Source organism: Typha angustifolia, chromosome 13 (genome assembly GCF_048772165.1).
Source record: "Typha angustifolia cultivar Huaian chromosome 13, ASM4877216v1, whole genome shotgun sequence".
In the NCBI taxonomy this organism is placed as follows: domain Eukaryota; kingdom Viridiplantae; phylum Streptophyta; class Magnoliopsida; order Poales; family Typhaceae; genus Typha; species Typha angustifolia.
Genome location: NC_133251.1, coordinates 2386227 through 2408914, shown reverse-complemented (window position 1 = coordinate 2408914; position 22688 = coordinate 2386227). Strand labels below are relative to the sequence as shown.

The 22688-nt window shown below is 37.2% G+C and overlaps 4 protein-coding genes across 4 annotated transcripts; all 4 read right to left on the bottom strand.

The window, feature by feature from the left end:
* Window positions 1-30: 30 nt before the first annotated feature.
* On the bottom strand, window positions 31-3531 carry LOC140774629 (GDT1-like protein 5). Its single transcript, XM_073117705.1, has 12 exons — window positions 3325-3531; window positions 3150-3218; window positions 2763-2822; window positions 2625-2672; window positions 2142-2230; window positions 2004-2040; window positions 1878-1925; window positions 897-965; window positions 745-789; window positions 588-649; window positions 425-497; window positions 31-342 (listed from the first exon to the last, which is right to left on the bottom strand). Exons 1-12 carry the CDS (start codon window positions 3343-3345, stop codon window positions 268-270), a joined length of 696 nt encoding a protein of 231 aa, XP_072973806.1. The 5' UTR covers window positions 3346-3531; the 3' UTR covers window positions 31-267.
* A 4989-nt stretch (window positions 3532-8520) lies between these two features.
* On the bottom strand, window positions 8521-11133 carry LOC140772865 (transcription factor MYB16-like). Its single transcript, XM_073115086.1, has 3 exons — window positions 10859-11133; window positions 10646-10775; window positions 8521-9823 (listed from the first exon to the last, which is right to left on the bottom strand). The coding sequence occupies exons 1-3, from the start codon at window positions 10989-10991 to the stop codon at window positions 8887-8889; spliced, it is 1200 nt and encodes a 399-aa protein (XP_072971187.1). The 5' UTR covers window positions 10992-11133; the 3' UTR covers window positions 8521-8886.
* Window positions 11134-16223: 5090 nt separating this feature from the next.
* Window positions 16224-17737, bottom strand: LOC140773882 (NAC domain-containing protein 92-like). Its single transcript, XM_073116660.1, has 3 exons — window positions 17478-17737; window positions 17094-17371; window positions 16224-16960 (listed from the first exon to the last, which is right to left on the bottom strand). Exons 1-3 carry the CDS (start codon window positions 17647-17649, stop codon window positions 16424-16426), a joined length of 987 nt encoding a protein of 328 aa, XP_072972761.1. The 5' UTR covers window positions 17650-17737; the 3' UTR covers window positions 16224-16423.
* Window positions 17738-19132: 1395 nt separating this feature from the next.
* On the bottom strand, window positions 19133-21826 carry LOC140773740 (2-hydroxy-palmitic acid dioxygenase MPO1-like). The gene is made up of 4 exons (XM_073116451.1): window positions 21409-21826; window positions 19626-19688; window positions 19476-19547; window positions 19133-19397 (listed from the first exon to the last, which is right to left on the bottom strand). The coding sequence occupies exons 1-4, from the start codon at window positions 21742-21744 to the stop codon at window positions 19281-19283; spliced, it is 588 nt and encodes a 195-aa protein (XP_072972552.1). The 5' UTR covers window positions 21745-21826; the 3' UTR covers window positions 19133-19280.
* Between the last annotated feature and the right edge of the window lie 862 nt (window positions 21827-22688).

Below are 22688 nucleotides of genomic sequence, written 5' to 3'. Positions count from 1 at the left end.
AAGAAATGTAATACAAAGGAGACAGGAGAATCAGGTGAATATGAAGATATCTCTGGAATGTATGTATGATCACATGATATCTAAGATAGCAGGATCTAAGAAAATCCTGTACATGTTACCTTAAATTTCGGTAATAAAACTGCACAAATATGTTTTCACAAATGGGAGAACATTGGGAGAATAGCTTCATTGTATGAAGTGCAGAGGATAAAATTAAGAGAGTACGGTTAATAGGACAAACTTGAGCATGTAGAAGACACCAGGTGATCAAGATTCCCCTGCTCCTGATAGGAGAGATAGGAGACCGAATACTAAGAAAAGTATCCCTCCAGAGAGTGCAACCTAAAACCACATGAATTTAGTGAATCTAATATCTCAACATTATTTCAGAAATTTGGCGGATATGATGAAAGGTGAAGCTCACCATCCTCTCAGATATTGCGGAAGCCAAGCTCTTCCCTCCAAGAACAGCTGCTGTAGTGCAGAGTGCTTGTGCTCTACATTTAAGATTGTTGTACTCAGCTAAAACATACAAGAATTACAATAAAGACACCGTATGAGTACGATGAAAGAGATCCAGGTCATACATGACTCCTCCAAGGACAACACCAAATGGGTTTTCATCAGATGCTAAGCCAATTGTAGCAATCTGACAGAATGAAATAGAATTAGATACTATAAAATACAATGCAGTTCATGGTATTCGACTACAGGTGTGAGGTTACCAGTAAGGCAACAATTTACCTGACTTTTATCACCCCATTCACCAAAGAAAGTGATGGAAAATGCCTACAGTAGTACAATAGAAGATAGCTTAATTTTCATATGATAAAACCAGATGCATTAGAATTCTCTAAGTCTGAGATATTATAGCAGTGAATCTACTTATGAATCACCTTCAGAAAAATAGGTGAAAGGAACTGCTTGGGATATGATCTCTGTTGCTTCTTCAAGTCGTCGCTCCCCTGATGATGAAAATTTAATAGATTTATGATTCCTAAGATAGGCAGCTTAGATCTAATTACCATATGAAAGTGAACAATGAAAATCCAGAATTGACATTGTATCTCTAACTGCAGGCCAAATCATGTACTTTTAGTCAGAATTGGAGCTCAGAAGCTAAATGTCTTTTAAAAATTTAAAGTACTTGGATACGTACACCATATATTCATCAGTTTATGTCCTGGAGGTGTAAAATATTCGTGAGCAGTCAATTTTGGTGATAAAAAGAAACTTCCTAGTAGTAAAATACTAAAATTTCAATTGCACATGCCAACATCAGAGTATCAGTATATTTACAACAACAGAACTGCCAATAATCAGCTGGAAAATTTTACAAGTTTTTCCTTAAAAGAATTTGATATTGTAAGATATCAATTCAATACAAGGGAGTCCTTTATAGTAAATATCAAATATCTTGGACACTTTCCCGGCAAACAGATACAGAGATCTTTCCAGAGGATATTTAACTAGGAGATGTCAGGATTCATGTGTCTACACCAAATTACATAGGCATGAATGTTCTTCTGCCACTGTTATAATTTTGTGCTGTTCCCTGCTTATTATCCGTGAATCCATACTGAATCTTTTATAAGCCACAACTGAATAAACTAAACGGCACAAAAACAACTGTGCACCTTTTGAAGTAAACTGTAAAAGTTTCTTGAAGATACTGGAAAAGAGGTTCTAAGATATTAGTAGAGCTTGTAACTAAAATGCAAATTTGGTTGGTGGCAGAATACTTTATGTGATTGTGAAGTAACTTCCAGACTTACTATCAGTCAATGTAGAACAGAAAATGAGTAGACCAAAATGTCTACATGTGTTGCCAGGTTTAAAACAACAATGATATGGCTATATTATACTTCCAAACTGACCTTGGAATTTCTTTTAGCTTCACCTTTGTTGGCCTTCCAATCAGCATCCTGATCATTTGACAGAATTTAGAGAGAGGTTACTACATAAATTACAGGACCAAGGAAATATTGATGATCTCAACCAACCAGTTTCGATTCCATTTCTACTAAATCTTCAGCTTCCCTGTGATAAACATAAGAAGAAAAAGTAGTTCGGCAGTAATGATGAGAATGGAAGTGAAAACGTATGGAATATCCAAGGAGTGAAGTAGTAGATAATCATACCCTCCTTCTGTGAATCCCTCCCATAGTGACCAAATCCCAAACCCAAAGAACAATAGAGTTGTCACATGATGCGTCAAGTTACGAGAAATCTGCTCCATTGACAGCAACAGTTCATAAATATATGACAGAGTAATTGGAGACACCAATATCTAAGTAACAGTGTGATTTAGATTTCAGAATTGAAGCAGAACAGACCTATTAAATGCATCAATTCTTGTGTTATCATATATATTACTTGCTAAACCCACTTCAAAAGAAGATTTTTCTCAAATTAAGGTCTCACAGAATTGTACAAACTAAACAATTTGTTAGTTATTGCCTAGAAGTGAATACAAGGGGCTTTCCTGCAAACGTAGGAACCAGGTTACTAACATCTGGTAATATGAAATGCATCAATTTCCTTGCAAATATTGGTTTGGGATATAATTATGGATTACACTGATACCAATAAAATTCGGCACAAGGTAATAGATATTAGCTTACCAAATTAGGTGCAGCCCAGCCTAGACAAGCAGATAGAATGGTCATCACCTACAATTCAATTATTCAAACCAATACTAATTCAGCTTAAAAAGCAAGAAGTTCTCAAAATAAAAATAACCAGAAAGTCAATGTACTCACAGTTAATGCCGATAAACAACCTGCTAAGACAATCCTCCGCGGATGACGCATGGCCAATATCTTAAAATGAGTTATATTAATGTCAGCAAAGCAAGAAAGAATGCTCAGACTCACATAGGGAAAAAAAAAGAAAGAAAAAAGGAGTGCACTCCTTCAAATTTAGCAATATGATAACCATATATGTGATACATAATACTCGCTTTTTCACTTTAACAAAGTTTAAGAACAACTACCATTAGCCTATTATGCATCATTGATTCTCAAAATCACACAGTTTGGAGCTGGAAACATATTTTGCATCGTATCTTCTTCCTTTGTTCCCACAAATGATAGCTATTTTTCCTTCCAAATACCTACAAAACTAAATTGAAAGCTAAATAATATTACCGCAGCGGTGAAGAAAGTCTTGTCTCCGATCTCTGAGAGCACGGTCATCGCAAGCGACTTGGTGAAACCCTGTCCAGGAACAAGAATTCCAATCAGAACCGAAGTGAAAAAGGAACCAAATCTACCCCAAACCGCGCAAATCGATGGGAAGAGATCATCGCAAAACGAACCACACCTGGAGCAGAGACAACCCCATGTTCTCAGTATCTATATCGAGAGTTGGCAGAGATCACAAAGAGAGGGAAATCAAGCACTCCTCCGCTATCGAATATAGCTTCTGGGATCGACCAAACGAGAGCAAGAATCCGATACCGCGGGTAGAAAGAGAGAAAACAAAATTCGTAATTTGTTTGCAAATAGCCACCTTACATTCTACTATATTGACTATATTATCTTTTACAAATAAACCCATTAAAGAGGGAAAAAGTGTGGTTGTGGGGTCAACTGAGTGAGCCCATATCACCTACTCGGATCTCAAACTCGTCTTCTAATGATAGAACTAAACATCATCATAACCAAATGTCAACGATGGATGTGCATAAACGCATTAATTAATTTCAAAGATAAGGTGACACAAACATGGAATATAATTGTGGCAGGTTATGTAGAATAAAAGCAGGGGGGGTGAGAGTGAGATATTAAACTTCTAATCCATATTCTTCGCTTGGACGTTGATGCATGGATTATATATTCGAAGCGCCAAATAGCGGATGAATCTAGAGTGGACTTTTGATACGTTTTTCTCTATGATTACTGCATGAGAAAGTGACATAATTTTTCTTGTATTATAAAACATAATAACGTGGCATAATCACTCGAATTAATATATAGAATGTCGCCGCTGCATCACCTTTTGGAGATATTTCTTTTTTCCAGGTGTTCTAATACTCACAGCTAAGCTTAAGTGGTTGTTGGATAAACTGGGACGACTTTATAAACAAAAATGTTGATAGTCTTCTTAAGTTATTGAAGGCTGGGGTTGTTGGAATTCCCACAATAAACAAACAGGACAGTTCACAATTATTTACATACTAAGAAAATTACAAACTTAGTTAATTAAGAACACTCAGCATTTTTAATTTTATTATAAAGAAGAATATTTTATTACTTTTGAAAAATAAAAGTTAAAAGAAAATTAAACTTTGACTCTAAACTAAGGTTTCGTATTAGGAATATTAACGTCATTTTGTATTTATAATTATTTTTAACTCAATAATTGTTCTTAGAGAAAATTAAGGGTATTTTTGAGATATTAATGTCAAAGTGTGAATGAGAATAAAAGTAAAATATAAGGTGTTTTTTTAATATATAATATGATGTTGATATTGCGTTCGACTATGGAAGGGCTGGGCCCAAATGGACATCTACATAGGCCCATTACTTTCTCGGCTCGGACACGATAAAATCTAAATATAATAGCGGCGCGGATTATTACGTTTTATGGTTTTCTATCTAATTATCGTAGATTATATCACTATCTAAATACCACAATTATCATTGTTTTCATCAAACATTCTCTATTTTACTCTCCCCAAAACGCAAGCATTATTCCGAGACAGCTCTGTTGCTGTGCCTTAGCTCTGTTTGGTGGTTTCTTTTGCTATGCCGGCTAGATGTTCGACGTGGGGCCCCAACCACCTCTGCCGCCCAATCATACTGTGCTACCTCAGCTGATGGATTGATTTGGGAAAATACGATCTGGTGAAATTTATCTGTTTTGATTGTATGCAAGAAGTATTATTATTGAAAAGTAGAAAGCAAATTGACATGATAAAAGCACTTTTTTTTATCGATTTGGTTACGCTTAAGATTACATAAGCATGAGTTTACTCGGGTTCTTGGCATTTTATGGATAATTTGGCCACAGTTCGTCTCACGGGGTAGGCAAGTATGTCACCACAATGTATGGATTTCATCGCTTCCATGTTAGTCATCGTTTTGATTCTCTTGTTTGCATTATTCACTCTCTTGACGTTTCAGTAATCAATACCTAAAATATGCAGTTGAATGCAATGTCAGACTCTCTCTCTCTCTCTCTCTCTCTCTCTCTCTCTCTATATATATATATAGTGCAATTAATTTCGTTTAATTAGATATTTTGCATCATTGTGGTTCATTACACAAGACAATTTTCATGTCTACAATCCATGGGCACTGAGTTCTCATTAGACCTAACTATGTTGAATGTTATTATCAGGGAGATTATACAACAAATGTTGTATAAAAATGGGGTTATACTGGTGAGGACCATCTATTGTAAGACAAATTCGAGGAGGATTAAAAGTGATAAGAGCTAATTGGAAGAACATTTGAATTAATGCCAAAATAGAAGTCAATAGGCTTTTCTGGCCAGTCTGAGTGATCACTGTAGATCTTCAGGCTGAAAAAAATAATCAGGCCTGACTTTAAGTTGACATTTTAAAAGGAAAACTTGTGTACAGGTTGAGCCTCCAAAGCATTACTTTGTATTAAAATCCCTTAATATTTTTAAAGAAAGAATTTGTGAGGCATAATAATACTTATTAATGTACAGGAACGTTCTTAAGCCGGACATTTAATATGCGTAAGATGCTAGGTCGAGCACCATTGTTCTAATTTACAGTCTATTGACTGAGAGAACTTACATGGAGTGTGATGTCTGCATCTCTATTATCTCCCTATACTTCGTCTCTACTGATATTATTTTTAAGTATCATGATCCTTAATTAAACCCACTGAGCTTTCGATGACATGTTAGCCATCGAATTCAGTTTCTGATGATTCCATCATAAATGATTCAGTTGCAAAAAGCTTCTTCTTCCAAGATAGCCTACATCTGAACTCTATCTGCTATATATCTAGCAGCTTTCCAGACTGATCTGATGACAACACATTATTCGATGGTGACACAATTATCTCTCTTATAGGATCATATAGCCTATATTTTAACCTGGTTTGATCTGGAAGTGGGAAAAATGACTAGCAAAAACCAAAATGACATGCACCAGCATCACTTAGATTTTGCAACAGCTTCTTATTGCTGGACATTGCTCACTCCCAGTTGCTTGCCCTCCAGTGGAGTCAACATAGTGTAGTAGTTACATACTAAGGTATCTCTGGATATCTGTTGTGCATCTGACGAGAGACAGATGCACTTACAGGACTTTGTTCAAGCCTTCAAGGTCATAGGTTTTCATCAACTTGATCTCACCTTAGACTTTTGGCGGTGAAGAAATTACTAAATTCACACATAAGCATTGGCAAAAGTACCACTAGTGAAGCTGATTCTGAGAAGTAAGAGGCTTATAGCATCTATCGTAATTCCCAGACACAGTGATAGTCTGAACTATTCTCCATCAGCAGGTGGAATTCATGTCATTCATCTCCCTTTCACATTTATCTTTTTTTCAATTTCACTTTCTCTTTTTCTCTACATGGGGTACAGATCACAGATCTTTACCTTTCAAATTTGAAGCATTTGCACAGGGAACAATGTAATGATGGTCACTTAACTCCTCTATGGTTCCAATAATAACCATCAGAGCTTTTACTTAAGGAGAGATATCAATAACTGGAGAAAAAGATTCCAAGTTCAGCTAGCTCGACACTTGGACTAGTTCAACCAATGAGTAGAGGGGAAAGCAAGCCTTAATAATGCGATAGTGACTGGTAACAGTTTAAGTGGGGCTGAACATGTACTCTTGTCCTCCAATGCCGGGGAAGAAGATGTGTTTCATCTCTTACCTCCCCTGCTTCTTTGGTCCATCCTTTTGTTACACGTTACCGACGAGACTGTGCTTTTGAGGCATAAGGGGGGTTTGCTAAATTGGAGACCTGGATATCCTCAGAGATCACACTATTATGATCATCATTTGCACCATTTATCAACAAGAAACTTGTTAATAAATTTTCATAATGTTATATTGGGAAAAATTGGATGTTTTAACTCACTGGATGCCAGGATCTTCTCATGTCATTGCTTCTTTGTGCATTGTCAACATGAATATAGATAAGAAGAAAGGTGGATGTAGTTTATGTACATGTTGCATGTTATCCCTGTAGGAAGTTTTCTCAGCTATATATGTACTTAGGAAAAAGAAATTATAACAAATATCCAAAACATACAGCTTTCCTGGAAAATAATTTGAATGCATCGCATGCTTCTTCCACTTATAAGTTGGAGCTTGAGAATTTAAGAATGATATGGTCATATTTTCTTGTCATATATTCTTGTATCAGTCTGTACACTAAATTCCTTTTGTTTTCTTTTTGACATTTAAGGCTTTTAGATCTGACTCATGCAACTTACATGCTTAAGAGTTATGATTAACCGAAAGATGTCTTATGTATTCTTTGCCGTTCTTTTAGTTTTTGAACTTCATTAAGTGGGTATGGCTCCTCATAAAGGTTTGTCCTTAGCATACAAGAGATCATAGGTTCAATTTTGAAAACAACATCCTCAAAAGTGAGGGCAATTGCATCGTACATCTTCCCTACCCTACATGGACAGGAGCCTCAGTACACTAGGATGCTTTTTACGAGGGTAACTAGATCATTACTAGACTCAAAGATTATGCAACTATGGTCAGTAAGCCTGAAGAACTGTTTAGTTATAGCTTGTGTCGTAAAACTGTTCTGCAAAAAACAAGGAGAGCCTAATCACATTTTAAAAAAGAAAAAATAGTTGCAAGACCGACAAAGTAGGTTTAGTTGTAGGACTAAACTATATATTGACTCCATTAACATAATTACCTTGTCCTTTATGTCATCTAGAAATCCCCATGGTCTAAGAGAAATTTTTGATACTGCCCTTCAGTAGAAAGTGGAAATCATTTCATCTTGAAAATCTCTGAAGTACAATTTCTTCATTGGAAGGGATAGTTTAGCATGTTGTTGTCGTGCACATCAATATTGGCACAGTATTCCGGGCTTAGCAAGGTTGGAGATCTAAAAGCAAGTAAACTTTTCATCTTTGGAGGTCTCAGTCACATTCTTGAATCCCTTTTCTAGGAGCCTTAGTTTGAGCTGTTTTAATATTAATGATTCAGTTGCTTCTGATGCTTATTATAAATCTCTAAATATCACCCAAGGGGAAAGATTGTTTCTAAAACTCCCAAATTGTACATGAATCATTCTTGATGCAGGATAGAACTTGTTGTTTTTTGATCAACTATTTTTAGGACTTCTTTGTCAAATGCATTAAGAATAAGCTTTGATGGATATCCATAAGGACTGACTGAGCCAAGTTTCAGCTCACTGAGGAAGAAGATATTAAACAATCTGCTTGCATAGTTTACATCAGTGTCCCCAAGAGAGGAAAACCATGTTGGCACGGAACCATTAACTGTAAAGTGCTGTAGCCATTAAATGCACCATCCACCATACTGGAAAAGGACAACAACTTGGACAATAATACTGAAAGTTATTCCATTTAGTGATAATAGCAGTATTGCATTACATTGTTGTTCTTCTTATTACTAAAATGCAATGCACAGTGGGACAAACGAACAATCACAACCAAGACTATTAAATCAGCTTTTCTTCTGACAGAATCCTTGTAGCTTAAGTCTTCTTTATTGAGATTTCTACCAATTGTAGTTGACTCAGACATCTTATGAACAGAGTGAAGCTAGATGGAAGAACCAAGATGACTCAATAATTGTGGGTAGGACGGCTAGTTTGTAGAGTTGGCGTTTTACTAGCTAAACCATTTATAGAGATATAAGATTTCTTCTGGTACATATCTAGGAATTCTGTCTCAGAATACTGGTGGTGAATTGGAGGGAGATGACGAGTTCACCAAGTTGAGAATGCTATTCCAATAATTATTGTTCTCTTCTCCCTCCCCTTCCTCAACACAGCTCTCACCCTGTGCTTTGCTGGAATCACCAGAGCCATCTGATGAATTCTGGTCCTCAGAGTTGTCTAGCAGCATGCCAGTGAACCCTGCTTCAAATCCTGTAGCAGAGGATCCAGTCCTAGCGCTTGATGATTCTGGAAGCCATGATGCATCCCCACTGAAGGTTGAGGTTGTTGTTGTTGTGTACAGAGGGAAGCCTGTGAAATTATCTGTTCTCTCTTTGATATCAAACATGCAACTTGATTTTCCAAAGCATTTCCACTCCATTTCTTCTCCTTCAATTTCATCACCTCTTGGTCGGCACACTGTAGAATTACTGTCCAAGAGCCCTGTATTTGTGATCGGGAGAATGTTCTGGGAGAAGCTCAAGGTGGACGTGGGTGATTCGAGACTAATCTTTCCACTGTGACTAGCACTGGTTGTGTTTGGAGAACAGACCCCCCGCGGCCAAGTTCGAAGCACATCGAGGCAAGGAGGCGGCACTGTGGGAGCTGACTTGCCATGGAGTGAAGATGGAGACAGCGGATGAGTATTTACTGTGGAGGTTGACTGCTGCTGCGGCTGGAAGGGCACAGAGCTGGATGCGCCGCGGAGTTTTGATTCTCTCACGAGGCGCGCCTCAGCTTCCAGGCGCGCACTCTCCCACTGAGCCATGTGGCTCAGGTTGGCGGCACTCTTGGGGTGGCCTTCAGTGGAGGTGAGAGTGTCACTCTTAGGCTTGTGGGTCATTGGATCAATGCCCATCTTTGCTAGTCTCTTCTTTAGGTGGGTGTTCCAATAGTTTTTTATCTCGTTGTCCGTTCTCTTGGGAAGATGAGTTGCTATGGCTGACCACCTGAAGGGAGGAATTGCTAATGTCATGAGGGAATTCAATTCAGCATAAACAAAGCAAACCATTATGCAGGACAGACAATTCTAGTCGAGCAAGCATCTGGGAGAATCCTACCTTGTAAGATCATTCTACCTACTACCAAAAGCTTCAGTTATTTCCCTATCAAAATAAGTTTTGACTTAATTCTTGTGTGTGTTTAACAAGTAATATGTGATTGCAGCAGCAGCAGCAGCAGCTCATGAGCATTATTTGGTTTTTTTCTACATTAAGGATAGAACTGCTCTGTCGGGGCCAATTTGAACAGTTTGGTTCCTCAAGACAAACCCGATATAATCACAGTTCAGAGTTCTGGACTTATGGTTGATGAAACCAGCTCATTCTTCCGATGGTTTGAGTCGAAGAAGTTGTCTCTTGATGCTTAACTGTCACTACATTACAGAATGCTCTAGTGTTTGGAACTTGAGAAGCAACAGGGCACCTCTCAGTGTGATGATAAATTGATAGAATCAAAGATATGGAATATCTAGTTCTAGAACAGGCAAATCGAGGCAACAAACAGACGCATCATGGAATTTGTCTCACGGATCTGAGACACCTGAACATAAAAAATGCAGATAACTTAGCGGTACAAGCAAACTATAGTATTGCAGTCCACCTCCCGTAAATGAGCAGTAATATCGTGTGGCTCTGAAGAAAGAGAGCAACTTTCTTCACTGGCTATCACATTTTGATGCAAATTGAGTTTGAATGACAATTAAGCTTCTGAAACTTTACTGATACTGCATTTCTAGTACCCATGAAGAATTCTATCAGAAAGATTCTTACCTGTTGCCAAGGAGGGCATGGAGTTGGATGATGGTTTGCTCCTCCTGCAACGTGAATTTTCCCCTCTTAATATCAGGCCTCAGGTAGTTGGTCCATCTCAATCTGCAGCTCTTCCCACACCTCTGTAACCCTGAAAGAGTGACAAACATTGCTCTTATGATTTTATCTACTACACTTTGATAAAGAACACCAAGATTACCAACTTGGAGTTACCGGCTTTCACAGGCAAAGCCCGCCAGCTCCCGTGGCCATGCTCTTCGATGTAGGCAAGAAGCTTTTGGTCCTCCTCCGGCGTCCAAGGGCCCTTCTTTAGGCCTACCTTTTCGCAGCAGGGAGATCGTCCCATTTCTTTCTCAATTATAGCAAAGAGAAGCTGCTCAAATATCTCTAGACCTTCAAGGGATCTTTGCAAGCTTCGGCATGCAACGCTGAAGAGCTGTAGAATGCTCCAGAGACGTTAGTGAAGTGTGCCTCTGAGCTGCAATAAAATGGCATAGATAGTGATGGAAGGGAGAAAGATAAATAGAAGAAGAGGAGAGGGAAAGGTCAGCAGCATAAATGTCACTGACATAAATGTCTGAGGGGGTGTCATGACCGAATTACCCCTCTGGTGGTTAGACTGCCAAAAGTTACTGCTAGGCACTTGCCAGAACTACTTATCACTCCATGGCAGGGGCAGTATTGGAAAATGCACTGGTTTCCTCTTTTGGGCAGTTGAGGCCGGAGGGCAACAAGTATGGATCTTTACCATTGAGGTCAAAATGGAGGCCCATCATTAGGACTCCTCACTAAATGGCGAGCAAATTGGACCCCCCCCCCCCCCCCCCCCCCCCACTTGATCTAACGGTCCTGATTCTTCCAATCACTTGATGAGATAAAAGCATCTGTGATGTGCTCCATGCTCCCTGTTATGGATTAAGAAAAACTTTAGGCGAGATGATTGCACACTGAGTGGAACACTGATGGCTCCATGGGCCATCAAATTGGACCCCACCTGAGGACAACGACGACGACAACCGTCTGATGCCTGATAACCTTTGGTGTATAAGCGTATCCACACACCTGGGATCCACACAATAATTATCATGCACCGCCTTCGGAAATTTGATCTTGACTGCGTCAAATGGCTGATAGGAGAAACCTTCAAATTTGTTAAGAGGTGAGTTACTTACCCATTTATAGGATTGACTAAGACTTCACCCACCCCCAATATTGCCATTGACTAATTTGCCCATGCCACCATAGTTGGCAAGCTCTTGTTTTTATTCATTTAATGTGACAAACTTATTAGCAGGGTAACTTTGCCCATGTGGTTCCAAGCCTTGCCAGCCTTGAAGACACTCCCATCCATGCTCTTAATGCGAGAGTATAGAAAGGAATTACAAGAAAACCAACATGGAAATCTAGATCCATATGGATCTACTGCTACATGAAGCTTCTTTTTTGATTATATGTTGCATTTTTTTTGACGTTTGTTTAGTTAAAGTGAAATGTATTCGCCTTCTGTGCGCAAGGGTGTTTTAGTAGTTACTAATCATACTCCAGTGTGTCTGAGGAACTGTTTTCACTGGAAATTCCTTATATTTTGATTTCATATTTGGTGTTACTCATGCAGTGACCTGCATGAGTGGACATTTTTTTTACTCATATGCAAACTGCAAAAGTAGTGAATTGTGAATGTAAGGAGATATATCCTGGTGATTGAATTGTCTTGTTGTGAAAAGATGATAGTTTTTTCTTTTCTTTTCTTTTCTTTTCTTTTTTGGCTTCTCGTCTGCAAGGAAATCTTCATATTTATCATGTTGGAAAGGGAGTGAAGAACCCAAGAGTTAAGGAGTAAGCTTACTTTCTATGGGGAAGACACTTGGGGTCCCCCTCCTAACTCACTTATTTATGTATATATATATATATATATATATATCTCTCTCTCTCTCTCTCTTTCTCTTTCATGATAATTTATACTTGGTGAGATCAAGATACAAGTGCAGAAAAATAACTAGAAACAAGGTAAGGTGATAAAAGAGAGTAGTAATATGATCAGAATTGCATCAGTTGTAATATTTCATATTTTTCAAGTTGTGATATATTGAGAATGTACTCTTTTGAGATTTCCCAATCATATGAATATTAGCAGCCACAACTCTTAATTTAGTATGGATTTCAGTGACAAATACCTAACACATTATTTATGCACACAAAAGAACCTGAGAGCTCAAACACCAATTTTTTTACTACTAAGACGAGACGTCAGCTGGATCATAACTTAAAAACTTGAGACTATAAATCATAGACCGTATTTACATATCAACTTCTTTTTGTTTAATAATTTGACATCAGTACTAGACCTTCCACTTCTATAACTATGTCACCGAAAAGCTACTGTACCAGGATGCAATTAGATAAAGCTGAACTTGCTTTGCCACGGTAAGAGTACTGAAATGCCTTTTTTTTTCTCCCCCCCCCCCCCCCCCCCCCCCCCCCCCCAATTAAATTTGATGTCGAATGACATGGCTGAGGACCACAGTGGATTGATAATATATGTCGAGTTTCAATGGTAAGGCTAAAGTTCACTGTTGTCATAAAATCTACGTTTTGCCATGCATTCAGTAAAGCAATTGAGGTAATGCAACGAGGCAGGACCTATAAATTTCGCGTTTATGACTTTGACTAATAAAGTTCTGTTGAGAACTGGTGCTTTGATACGATCACAGACTTTTTAGATAACCCTTTATTATTTCCGTATTAAGGAACTAGATCTTAGAAGCATGTACTACGGAGTGTTGGACTAGCTGCAGAAGTATATATATATATATGGCCCTGAGGTGGCAGTGGAGTTCATATGAAATAATGCCAACATGCCATTGCATGGATATGAAATCAATCTGCGAGGAAGAGACTTCCCAATTGGATCCATATTTGGGACCATTGCTCTACTTACCTTTATCCTGCCATGGAGCACAGACACTAATTTCCTTGGTCCATGCAATCTTCTGCAGGTATAATAAGTGTCGTCGCAGAGGCCCATCATCTAGCGAACAAGCTCCGAATCATGAGAATAATTCCAATGCATGGAATCTAAAACATCTTTCAAAAGCTTTGCTTGGCTGGTAGATCATCAGATTTAAACCGGGGAGGAAAAATAGAAGATGAGAAGAGAATTTAATGATCGATAAAAGAAGTGTTTAAGGTAGGACCGAAAAACATTTAGATGGGATGATGATTATATACATACCATTCATTAAAACCATCATAATCATCTTTATGTATATCCAATTCTATTGGAGTGGCTCAACTCTATCATATGTGTTTATATGGTCTCTCTATCAATGCATGAGCACGTGCATGCATTCATATTCATGTCGGCAGAAAGTGGAATACTACTACTAACTACAAAGTTTTCAGAAGAGCGAATGAAATCATACATAAATTAATGATATATTGCATGGAAATTGTAAAGCATTCATTCATTTCTACTGCGATTAGGACGTTTCTAAATTGTTAGAAACCTTGATCATGTGGGATAACTTGCTGGCTTGCTTGCCAAAAGGAAAAATTTAATAATTTTTTCTTTGCTGAATTAATGTTGAGATAGACTGAAAAGAACAGGTAGGCTACGTGGGCTGTAGTTTTTCATGCACTTGCACATCTAGCACAGTGTATGCCAAAATAACACTGTATGTAGTAGTACTAAAGACAAGCATAGCAAGGATGAGTACATTGATGTAATGTAGTAGTATACCTACAAATTTGAAGAGGAAATATGAAACTTAGATCATACGCTATATAGGAAAATTGCAAAAGGAATTCAATCAATGTTCTTTGTACACCTTCTTTATTGCAATAGGAAGTGGTCCTCTCTTCTCCAACCTATTTTTGAAGCCATTAGTGGTACCCTAAGCTTCCACAACACCCTTAAAGAGGAGAAGAGACACTCCTTCAAGGCACCTCTCGCCTTCTCCTTTTTTAAAGTGGTCCATCACTGCTAATGAGTTGAGAAATCGATTAGGGTTTATTGATTAGTTTCTTAGTTGAAGACCAAAAAAGGCCTTGATAGTGGCTTGATCATAATTTGCTGCTAGCTTTGGTAAGTAATTTAGTAGATATGGTTTGTTACTAACCATGACAAAAGGCATTAATCCATCCATCCATCTCTCCCACAATGTTAGTGTTTACCAGCAAATAGTAAGCAGATGGGTGTGTTTGTTTGCTTACAAGTCTCTCTTTTTCTTTGCCTTTTTTATATTACTTAAACCCAAATCATCTCTCAGTGGATACACGGCTGCACCAAACTTTCCTCCACTCCCGCGCTGCAAGCGATCCTCTGGGTTATCGGATGTCACCTCTGCATCCGGTACGAAAGAGTTGGCTGGCCACGCGTTGATACGCGGCTGTGATGACGTAGCGTCGAAGCGATGCTACGTGTCACTTTTTGGGCTCTAGTTATGTTCGGGCCCCACCCAAAACGCGTGCCTCTAAATTTTATTTTATCTATATAATTATATATATATATATATATATTTTTGCATGCGTTCCTTGTAAAATATTAGGCATGGATATACCTAAAGTTTGGTCCTTTATAGATTTATATTCCAGCTTAAAATATAAACTCATTGATCTATATAAAATAATAATAATAATAAGTATTTGATCTTCTTATATTCCTCCTATATAACCCAGTAACAAGGTTCATCAACTTGCTCAGCAGTCACTTGCACTTTAGCTTAATTCTAACCTTAGCATCAAGCGAAGTGATGCCATATGAATGACAATTTTGGCATTAATCTCGATGAGATTTACTCCTGTGACATAATTATTTTCTTCCCTGCTCTTTTTATTTTGTCTGAATCTTTGAAAGATTTGTCAACATAGATAACAAGATCTAGTGATATCTTTCCCGAAAGAGATATAAATTCCTCCCGTGATACTTAGCTTGACCCCATCCCCATATACAAAATAACCTCATCCTAAAATTTTCTTTTTTAAATTTCTAACAAATTTTAATTTATTTTATTGGTTTTTAATTTTTTTTTTTTGTTTTTACAAGGAATTGCATGCAAATAGTTAATACTGTCAACTTCATAAACCCTAATTAAGGAGCTCCTAATTGATTTGTGGTCACTGCCATGCCTCCAAAAGGATGGATCTGCGTGGAGGAAAAGATAGCTTTGTCGTGCAAGTCTCAAATATTTGCTACATTTGTTAGGCTGTAACAGAGAGAGAGAGAGAGAGAGAGAGAGATATATATATATATACATATAAATGAATTATATATTATTCTGATCATATTAACAAATATATAGATACCAGATCAAATGCAACTGGGAGTGCACGAAGTGTTGCTAGGTGTAGAATATTTAAACTTTGCACTAGGACATGGATGATTTGTTCCTGGGAAGAGAAAATTCTGATTAGGTGACCTAACTATATGATCATACTACAAATAATAATAAACATTTTGATTGTTGTGGATGGAACAATCGAGATATGATAGGATGTTAGTTAATTAATCTCTCATATTCATTGAGCCCCCACCTCCATTATGGAAGAGGACAGCATGATATATATGCCGAGTGACCTGTGGATTGAATCTTCTTTATATGATTGTTGATGTCCCACCTTAATATTGTAACTTCTTACATTGAAGGACTAGCACAAATAATAATAATAATTGTCCTCTTTCTTCCAAATCATCTTATTGTAGTTTTTTTTTTTTTTTTTTGGTGTGGAAATTTAGACAGAAATTAACCATTAATATACAGACATATTGGACTAAACACACTAGCAATAGCTCCAGAGGGATTCATCCAGGTTAGAGACAACTGAGGAGATCTCAGGGTTCATGTCACTGGTGATTCCTGTGTCCTGTGAAGCACTAAGCATCTCCCTCTCAGCCTTGCAGGTGTCCAGCAACTGCACAAAGTTGGCACCTTGGAAGTGCAAGCTAGTTGCAGGATTGATGTAGTAGGTTGACAGAGATCTCTTGTGGTGTAAGAGAGAAGAAGAAGTGGCAGTGGGTGAGATGATGTCAGTTGGGTTGGCAGAAGCAGAGAGGAGAGGTGAGTTGAAGTAGTCTGCCCAGAGGAGATGATCATCTTGGCCTCTCTGCTGGCCCTCCATCGCATTGGAGAAGCAGGTCACGTGGGTCAAATCTGGGGTCAAGTCCCCTTTGTTCTTGCCATTGGAGACATCAAGCAATGGAGGGAGGAGAGGAGGAGGAGAAGAAGAAGCACCCAGCTCATGATCTCCATACGAGCTCCTGCTTGCCTTTTTCACAACTGAAGACTTGTTGAACACCCTACATATCACCCAATCATTCTACCCAAAAAGAGAGACAGGGAGAAAAACAAAGAAATAAAGAAAGAAAGACAAATTAAATTAATCAAACATAGATTTTAACATAACATAAGAAGATAAGAGTGTTTGAAGGAATATGGTTTAATTGGAGTACCTTTGTTGTCTTTGGGAGATTGTAGGCAGAGCACTTGCCTTCCAATCTATATTCATGCATCACCCAATTGGCCTTCTCTCCCTTTGGAGCTCTTCCTTTGTAGAAGACGAGGGTCTTCTTCATCCCAACGAGGCTCTTTCCTCTGTATATCTCCTTGTCTTTCCCAGTTGCCTTCCAGTATCCAGATTCAGTAGCCCTATTTGTTCTCAGACCAGTTGGGTATTTCCTATCTCTCACACAGAAGAAGTACCACTCCTTCTCTCCCATTTTAGCTTTCCCTTTAAGCAACAAACACAAAGTTAAGTTACACAAACAAAAGAGAGGTATAGCACACTTGTTAATTAAGGAGAAAAATAAAATAAAAAAGAAAAGGAAAACACTTACATGGCAAATCCCATGGCTCACACTTGTTCAAGTCCACAACTCCCATGGCTCTTGCAGTGAAGCTTGCATCCATGGCCTTCTTGGTGAGGTAGTGGGTGATGAGCTCTTCATCAGTAGGGTGGAAGCGAAACCCAGGTGGCAATTCCATGTGTTCTTCTTCTCCATGCTCCATTTGCTTCAGATGCTCTCTTCTTCTTCTTCTTCTTCTTCTTCTTCTTCTTCTTCTTCTTCTTCTTCTTTCTTTCTTTCTGATCACCAACCTGAATAAAGTTAAGAGACCTAAATGATTCATTTGGCTTCATTTCAGAGAACAAAATTCTCTTTTGTTGCATACAAGTATTCTAATAAATTGTAATTAACATGTAACAACCAATAACTTAAGCTATCAAACAAAGAAAAGTACTTCAAATCTTGTACTTAATAGCGCATATTAAAATTTGATCACAAAAGAACAGAGGGGAGATGAGAAGAGGTGGAATCTCTTAACCTTTCTTAGGTTGATGAAGCTGTTAAGAAAAAATAGGGTGAGAGGAGGATGACCCTCTTAAATACTAACAGCTCTTGATTTTAGATAGAAAGAGACGTGCTTCTGCAAGGCACCCAAAGCCCATCTTAATTAATTAACCTTTTACAATTTGCCATTAAATTATCACACAGCATTATTAGGGCTATCGAATTCACCCGTTGGCCCGAACTCGACCCGAATTCGATCAGACATGAACCCCAAGGATACTTTTCTATAAAGATTTTTCATCCGGGGCATCAATTTTGTATCCTATGAGATCGAGTTTAGTTGAACAGAGGATGACTATGCAGTAGAGTTTGAGTCGTTTGGAATGATGTGGATAAGACCTAAAAGACTTTACTATGTGAAGTAATATTCCCCTAGAATTAATGTCTATTGATTGTGCAACTAATCTTTTGATGTTCTTTTTGTGGCCATAGATTGAGACTTTTGGTCTCTTTAACTTCCCATTAGCCTTCAACAACATTCATCTACCTGTTAAGACTTCACAAACAAATTAATGCTTCTTCTCACTTTTCCTCTAAAAAAGACTTCACCTTTCATACTTCTTTTCATACCCACAGGAGGACAGCTCCAATACACAAGTATTGTCACTACCAAGAAAATAATAAATTATGAAGCCCATCTCAATTCCTTTTTGTTAGGGAACAAAAGGGTTTCTGTCACATTTAATTATTAGCTACCAAATTTTATTTTTGTCATATATATACTTCTCATTAAAAATGTAAACATCTCATGTTAATCATTTTTAACGCATCTATATGAAACACTCTAGTACGTGAAAGTGTCATTAATCTTACATCCTCTTAAGGTTAATTCTTGCATGAAAAGAGTGCATGCCACCAATCTCTATCTATCTATCATACATACATATATATATATATATATATATATATGTATGTATGTATGTATGTATGTATATAGAGAGAGAGATGTGGCCATTCTTTAGCTGGAGATGTGAAGGACACGTGTCGAATTGGGCTCCTTACCTTCCATCTCCGAGGAGGAGAGTTCTATTCTTCCGGTACTAAAACTCTTCATATCTATCTATCTTTGCCATCTCATCATGCCCAATATTTCCGGATAAGCAATAGAAAACATCCTTTAAAAGTTAGAAGAGTAGGCAAAATGGTTGAACTTAGAGCATTACATTATTTTCAGGATATATACGAAGATGTGATTCTTGAAATATGATAACAGACGGTTTTAACAGGTAGGGTGATGGAGAAAAGCTAGAAACAGATGGTGGTAATGTAATGTGATATATTAATTACATATCAGTAGACTTTCTTCTGTTTCCTGGCTTGCCATTCCATGCGATCTGCCTCAATCTTCTTACTGACATTGGCATGGAAACCAGGATAGGGTTCATAATTGAACAACTTTTCAAGTGCCTGTGTCAATTAAAGAAGCCAAATCAGCTCTTTGTATCGGTACGTTATCGTAGATGTCGAGTGCTAGGAGATTATTACCTCTAGCAGAACAAAGAATGGGGCCATCAAGAAAGCTTGTGAAAGGTTGTCAAGAAGAGCTGGGGCTCGTTTCTGCTCAAACAGAGAAAGTTAATTTTCTGACTATCTAGTGTTATCGTTGTGAAACTTGCGATCATGATGGAAGCTTACCTCGAACATGCCATGGCCTATAAATTGCCCAGCCCAACAAAACAATTGAGCAGCTAATACAACCTGTATGGAGAAATATGTCACAACTGAACTGACACCATTCATTGTTTTACATGAAATAACAAACAATTATAGATCATTTTATCCGCATACCACAACATCATGCTAAAGCTGTAACATAGAGATTTGAATATCTTATAAAAGAGAGAATTCAACATAGGCTGTAATAATGAAAGTTGTCTGAACATCAACTCCAGAAACTCCAACAAGAATGCCCATCGAATATTTAAAACATAACAAATGTTAGGTTGAGATTTGAGAAGGTATAAATCCACACAGCATAGACACTAACATGATGTTTTCATGGAGAAGATAGGAAGCAGAGATGACTGCATAAGGTAAAACATCCTTGGTCACATACTGAACAAGAAAGTAAGGATACCAAAGGGTTATAGATAATCCTCTTCTAAACGATCCTTTTAGCAGGAATTTCCAAATGATAGAAATCAATGGCAGCATCGAAGGGTTCACAAGCAAACAGAACAATGACAAGCAGCCCATCTTGATTCATAAACCAAACAATCTATTGAAGTGAAATATGCAACTGTTTTTTGCTTCATCAAGATAGTGAGTCAAATGTGAGGGTAGACTGCAAGGAATGCTGAGATTGCACAATTATGAATTAAAGATGCTTTTCACTTCAGGCAGAGCTACCACCCTACCTCACTGTGGAAGGAGCAGCAGCATAGTTTAGTAGGAATGGTGAAGCCGGTGCCCTGTAACCTTATGTTTATATCCTTTTGGTAATATGTTGCAAACTAGGTTTCCATGATCACAAATTACTTTAACATAAGGAGACAAAGTGTTGTCACTTTTGTATTGTGACATTATTTATTTATGGATAGAAGCTAAATATTCAAGCAATACTTAGTATGAAGTTGCATTCGCTGTCAAGGAGGAGAATGCTAAGGATACAACTCATACAAGGTTGGAATGCAGATCACTTCTTTATGCAGTTGCCTAGTTGGTATGCTGTCTTTCTAGGATCTTAATTGCAAAGGTGCTAAGCAACCATTTTGCTTTAATAATGATTCTGTACTAGTTAGCTCTAGAGATTACAAATTACAAAATATACATCTGAACCCTAATGTCCAATAAATGATTTTTAGATAGGAAACACAAGGAAGCCAAATAAATAACCATCAGCATTTACATACTCTATTGTGATTTGTCAAGGAAATGTCATATTTCACAGTATAAAGGAGACAGACGCATTCACAAACACCAGAGCACAAGAGAAAATGATGAAACAATGTACAGAGGAAAGAAGATAAACAATGTACAGAGTACTACATAAATTCAGAATTCAGAAATTATTTATCCAAATCAAGTTCTTGTGCAAAGCCCATAATGTAACTACAAATAATAGTTTAGTTATAAAAATTTGCAATACACTAAGAATCCAGATTACAGGAACTAATATCCAAAGAGATTTTCCTAGGCCTAATGTATTTCGAAAGGTCCCAATAATTGCATAACTAATAATTCCAAAAATCCCAATAATTGCATAACTAGTAATTCCAAAACTACAGCAACTTCACTGCCCGATAAAACCCAAGGAGACAATAAACATAGAATATTCTTCATTTATCCCAACAACACTAAAATAATGATTAAAGCGAGAATTATCAATTAACCATAAAAAACCCCCAAATCAAATTCACTTCTATAATCATCAAATTAGTCAGAAAAAACGAGGGATTAGAACAAAACCGCGACTCACCTTCCATCCGAGAGAGAACCCAAGTCGAGTTGCGAGAGAAACACTTCCTAGCCAGCAGAGAAAACAAAGAAGAGCCGCCAAGGCGCCAGCTTTCCGGTCCATGAGCACATAAAAGAGGGCGTATATGGTGGCGAAGGCAAAGGCAAAATTTAAGGGCAACCCATCTTCCCCAGACAAGGGGAGACGAACAAGAATAGGGGTAAACTGGAAAAGGACGAGGGATGTGTAAAAGATCGGCCAAACGAAGATCATGTGCAAGATGACGTTTACTGGATTGCTATGGTATGCGCCATAGAACGCGAAGTGCTTCTCGAGATCGAATAGTCCCTTCCCCATGGACCGGAATTGACGACGAGATAGATGCAAATTTGGGAGAAGAAGAGAGAGGAAGGCCTTATATCTTTTTTTTTGGTTAAAGTCCTGGTATTTAAGATTACAAGCATTTAATAACTCTACAGTGTGAACAGGGCTTTATATTCTTATACATTGTTCGAGTGGGAATTGGAATTTTAATGTTCTTAAAACACGCTATTGACCAAGATTGGATCCGAAAAATTATATAATATTTTGTTCTAGAAACAGTCTTAATTTTCTGATTAATTATATTGATGAAATATTAAGTATATTTTCGTCCCTTAATTAAAACTTATAGGTATTTGGTTCGTTATCTATGAATTAGTTCTTTTTAAATACTTTTTATAATAAAATGCTCACTTATTTACATTTCTATCGACCTTATATAAAATAAGTCTGTAATTAGTTATACAAAATTTTATCACAAATAAATACGATAAAATATATCTATATTTTTTTTTTCAAACAAATATCTTTCGAAAATAACTAAATTAACATTCCTCTGTTTGGTAACATTTCTCACTTTCTCTCCCTTCATTACTTATATATTTAAGTTTATATAAAAATTTATATTTAATTACTAACTATAAAAAATATGTTAATAGTACTAAAACTTTTGCTTAGAAACTATATATAATCTTATCACATATTTTATCTGTTAAAAGATTTTATGAATAACCTATTTTATATCGGATTTGATCCAAATATATATTAGTGAATGTTTGATTGTAAAATATATTTAAGAGAGTCATAATTCATAAAAACTTATTTCTTATGCATAAATCAATGTCATTTAAATAGAAAATTTATTACTTAAATTTATTTAAAATAATTATTATAATTTTATCTATGTTTTATAATTAAATAACAAAATCATAGTAAAATGATAGAAACATCTAATTCGTATCTAAGAGGTACACATAAAA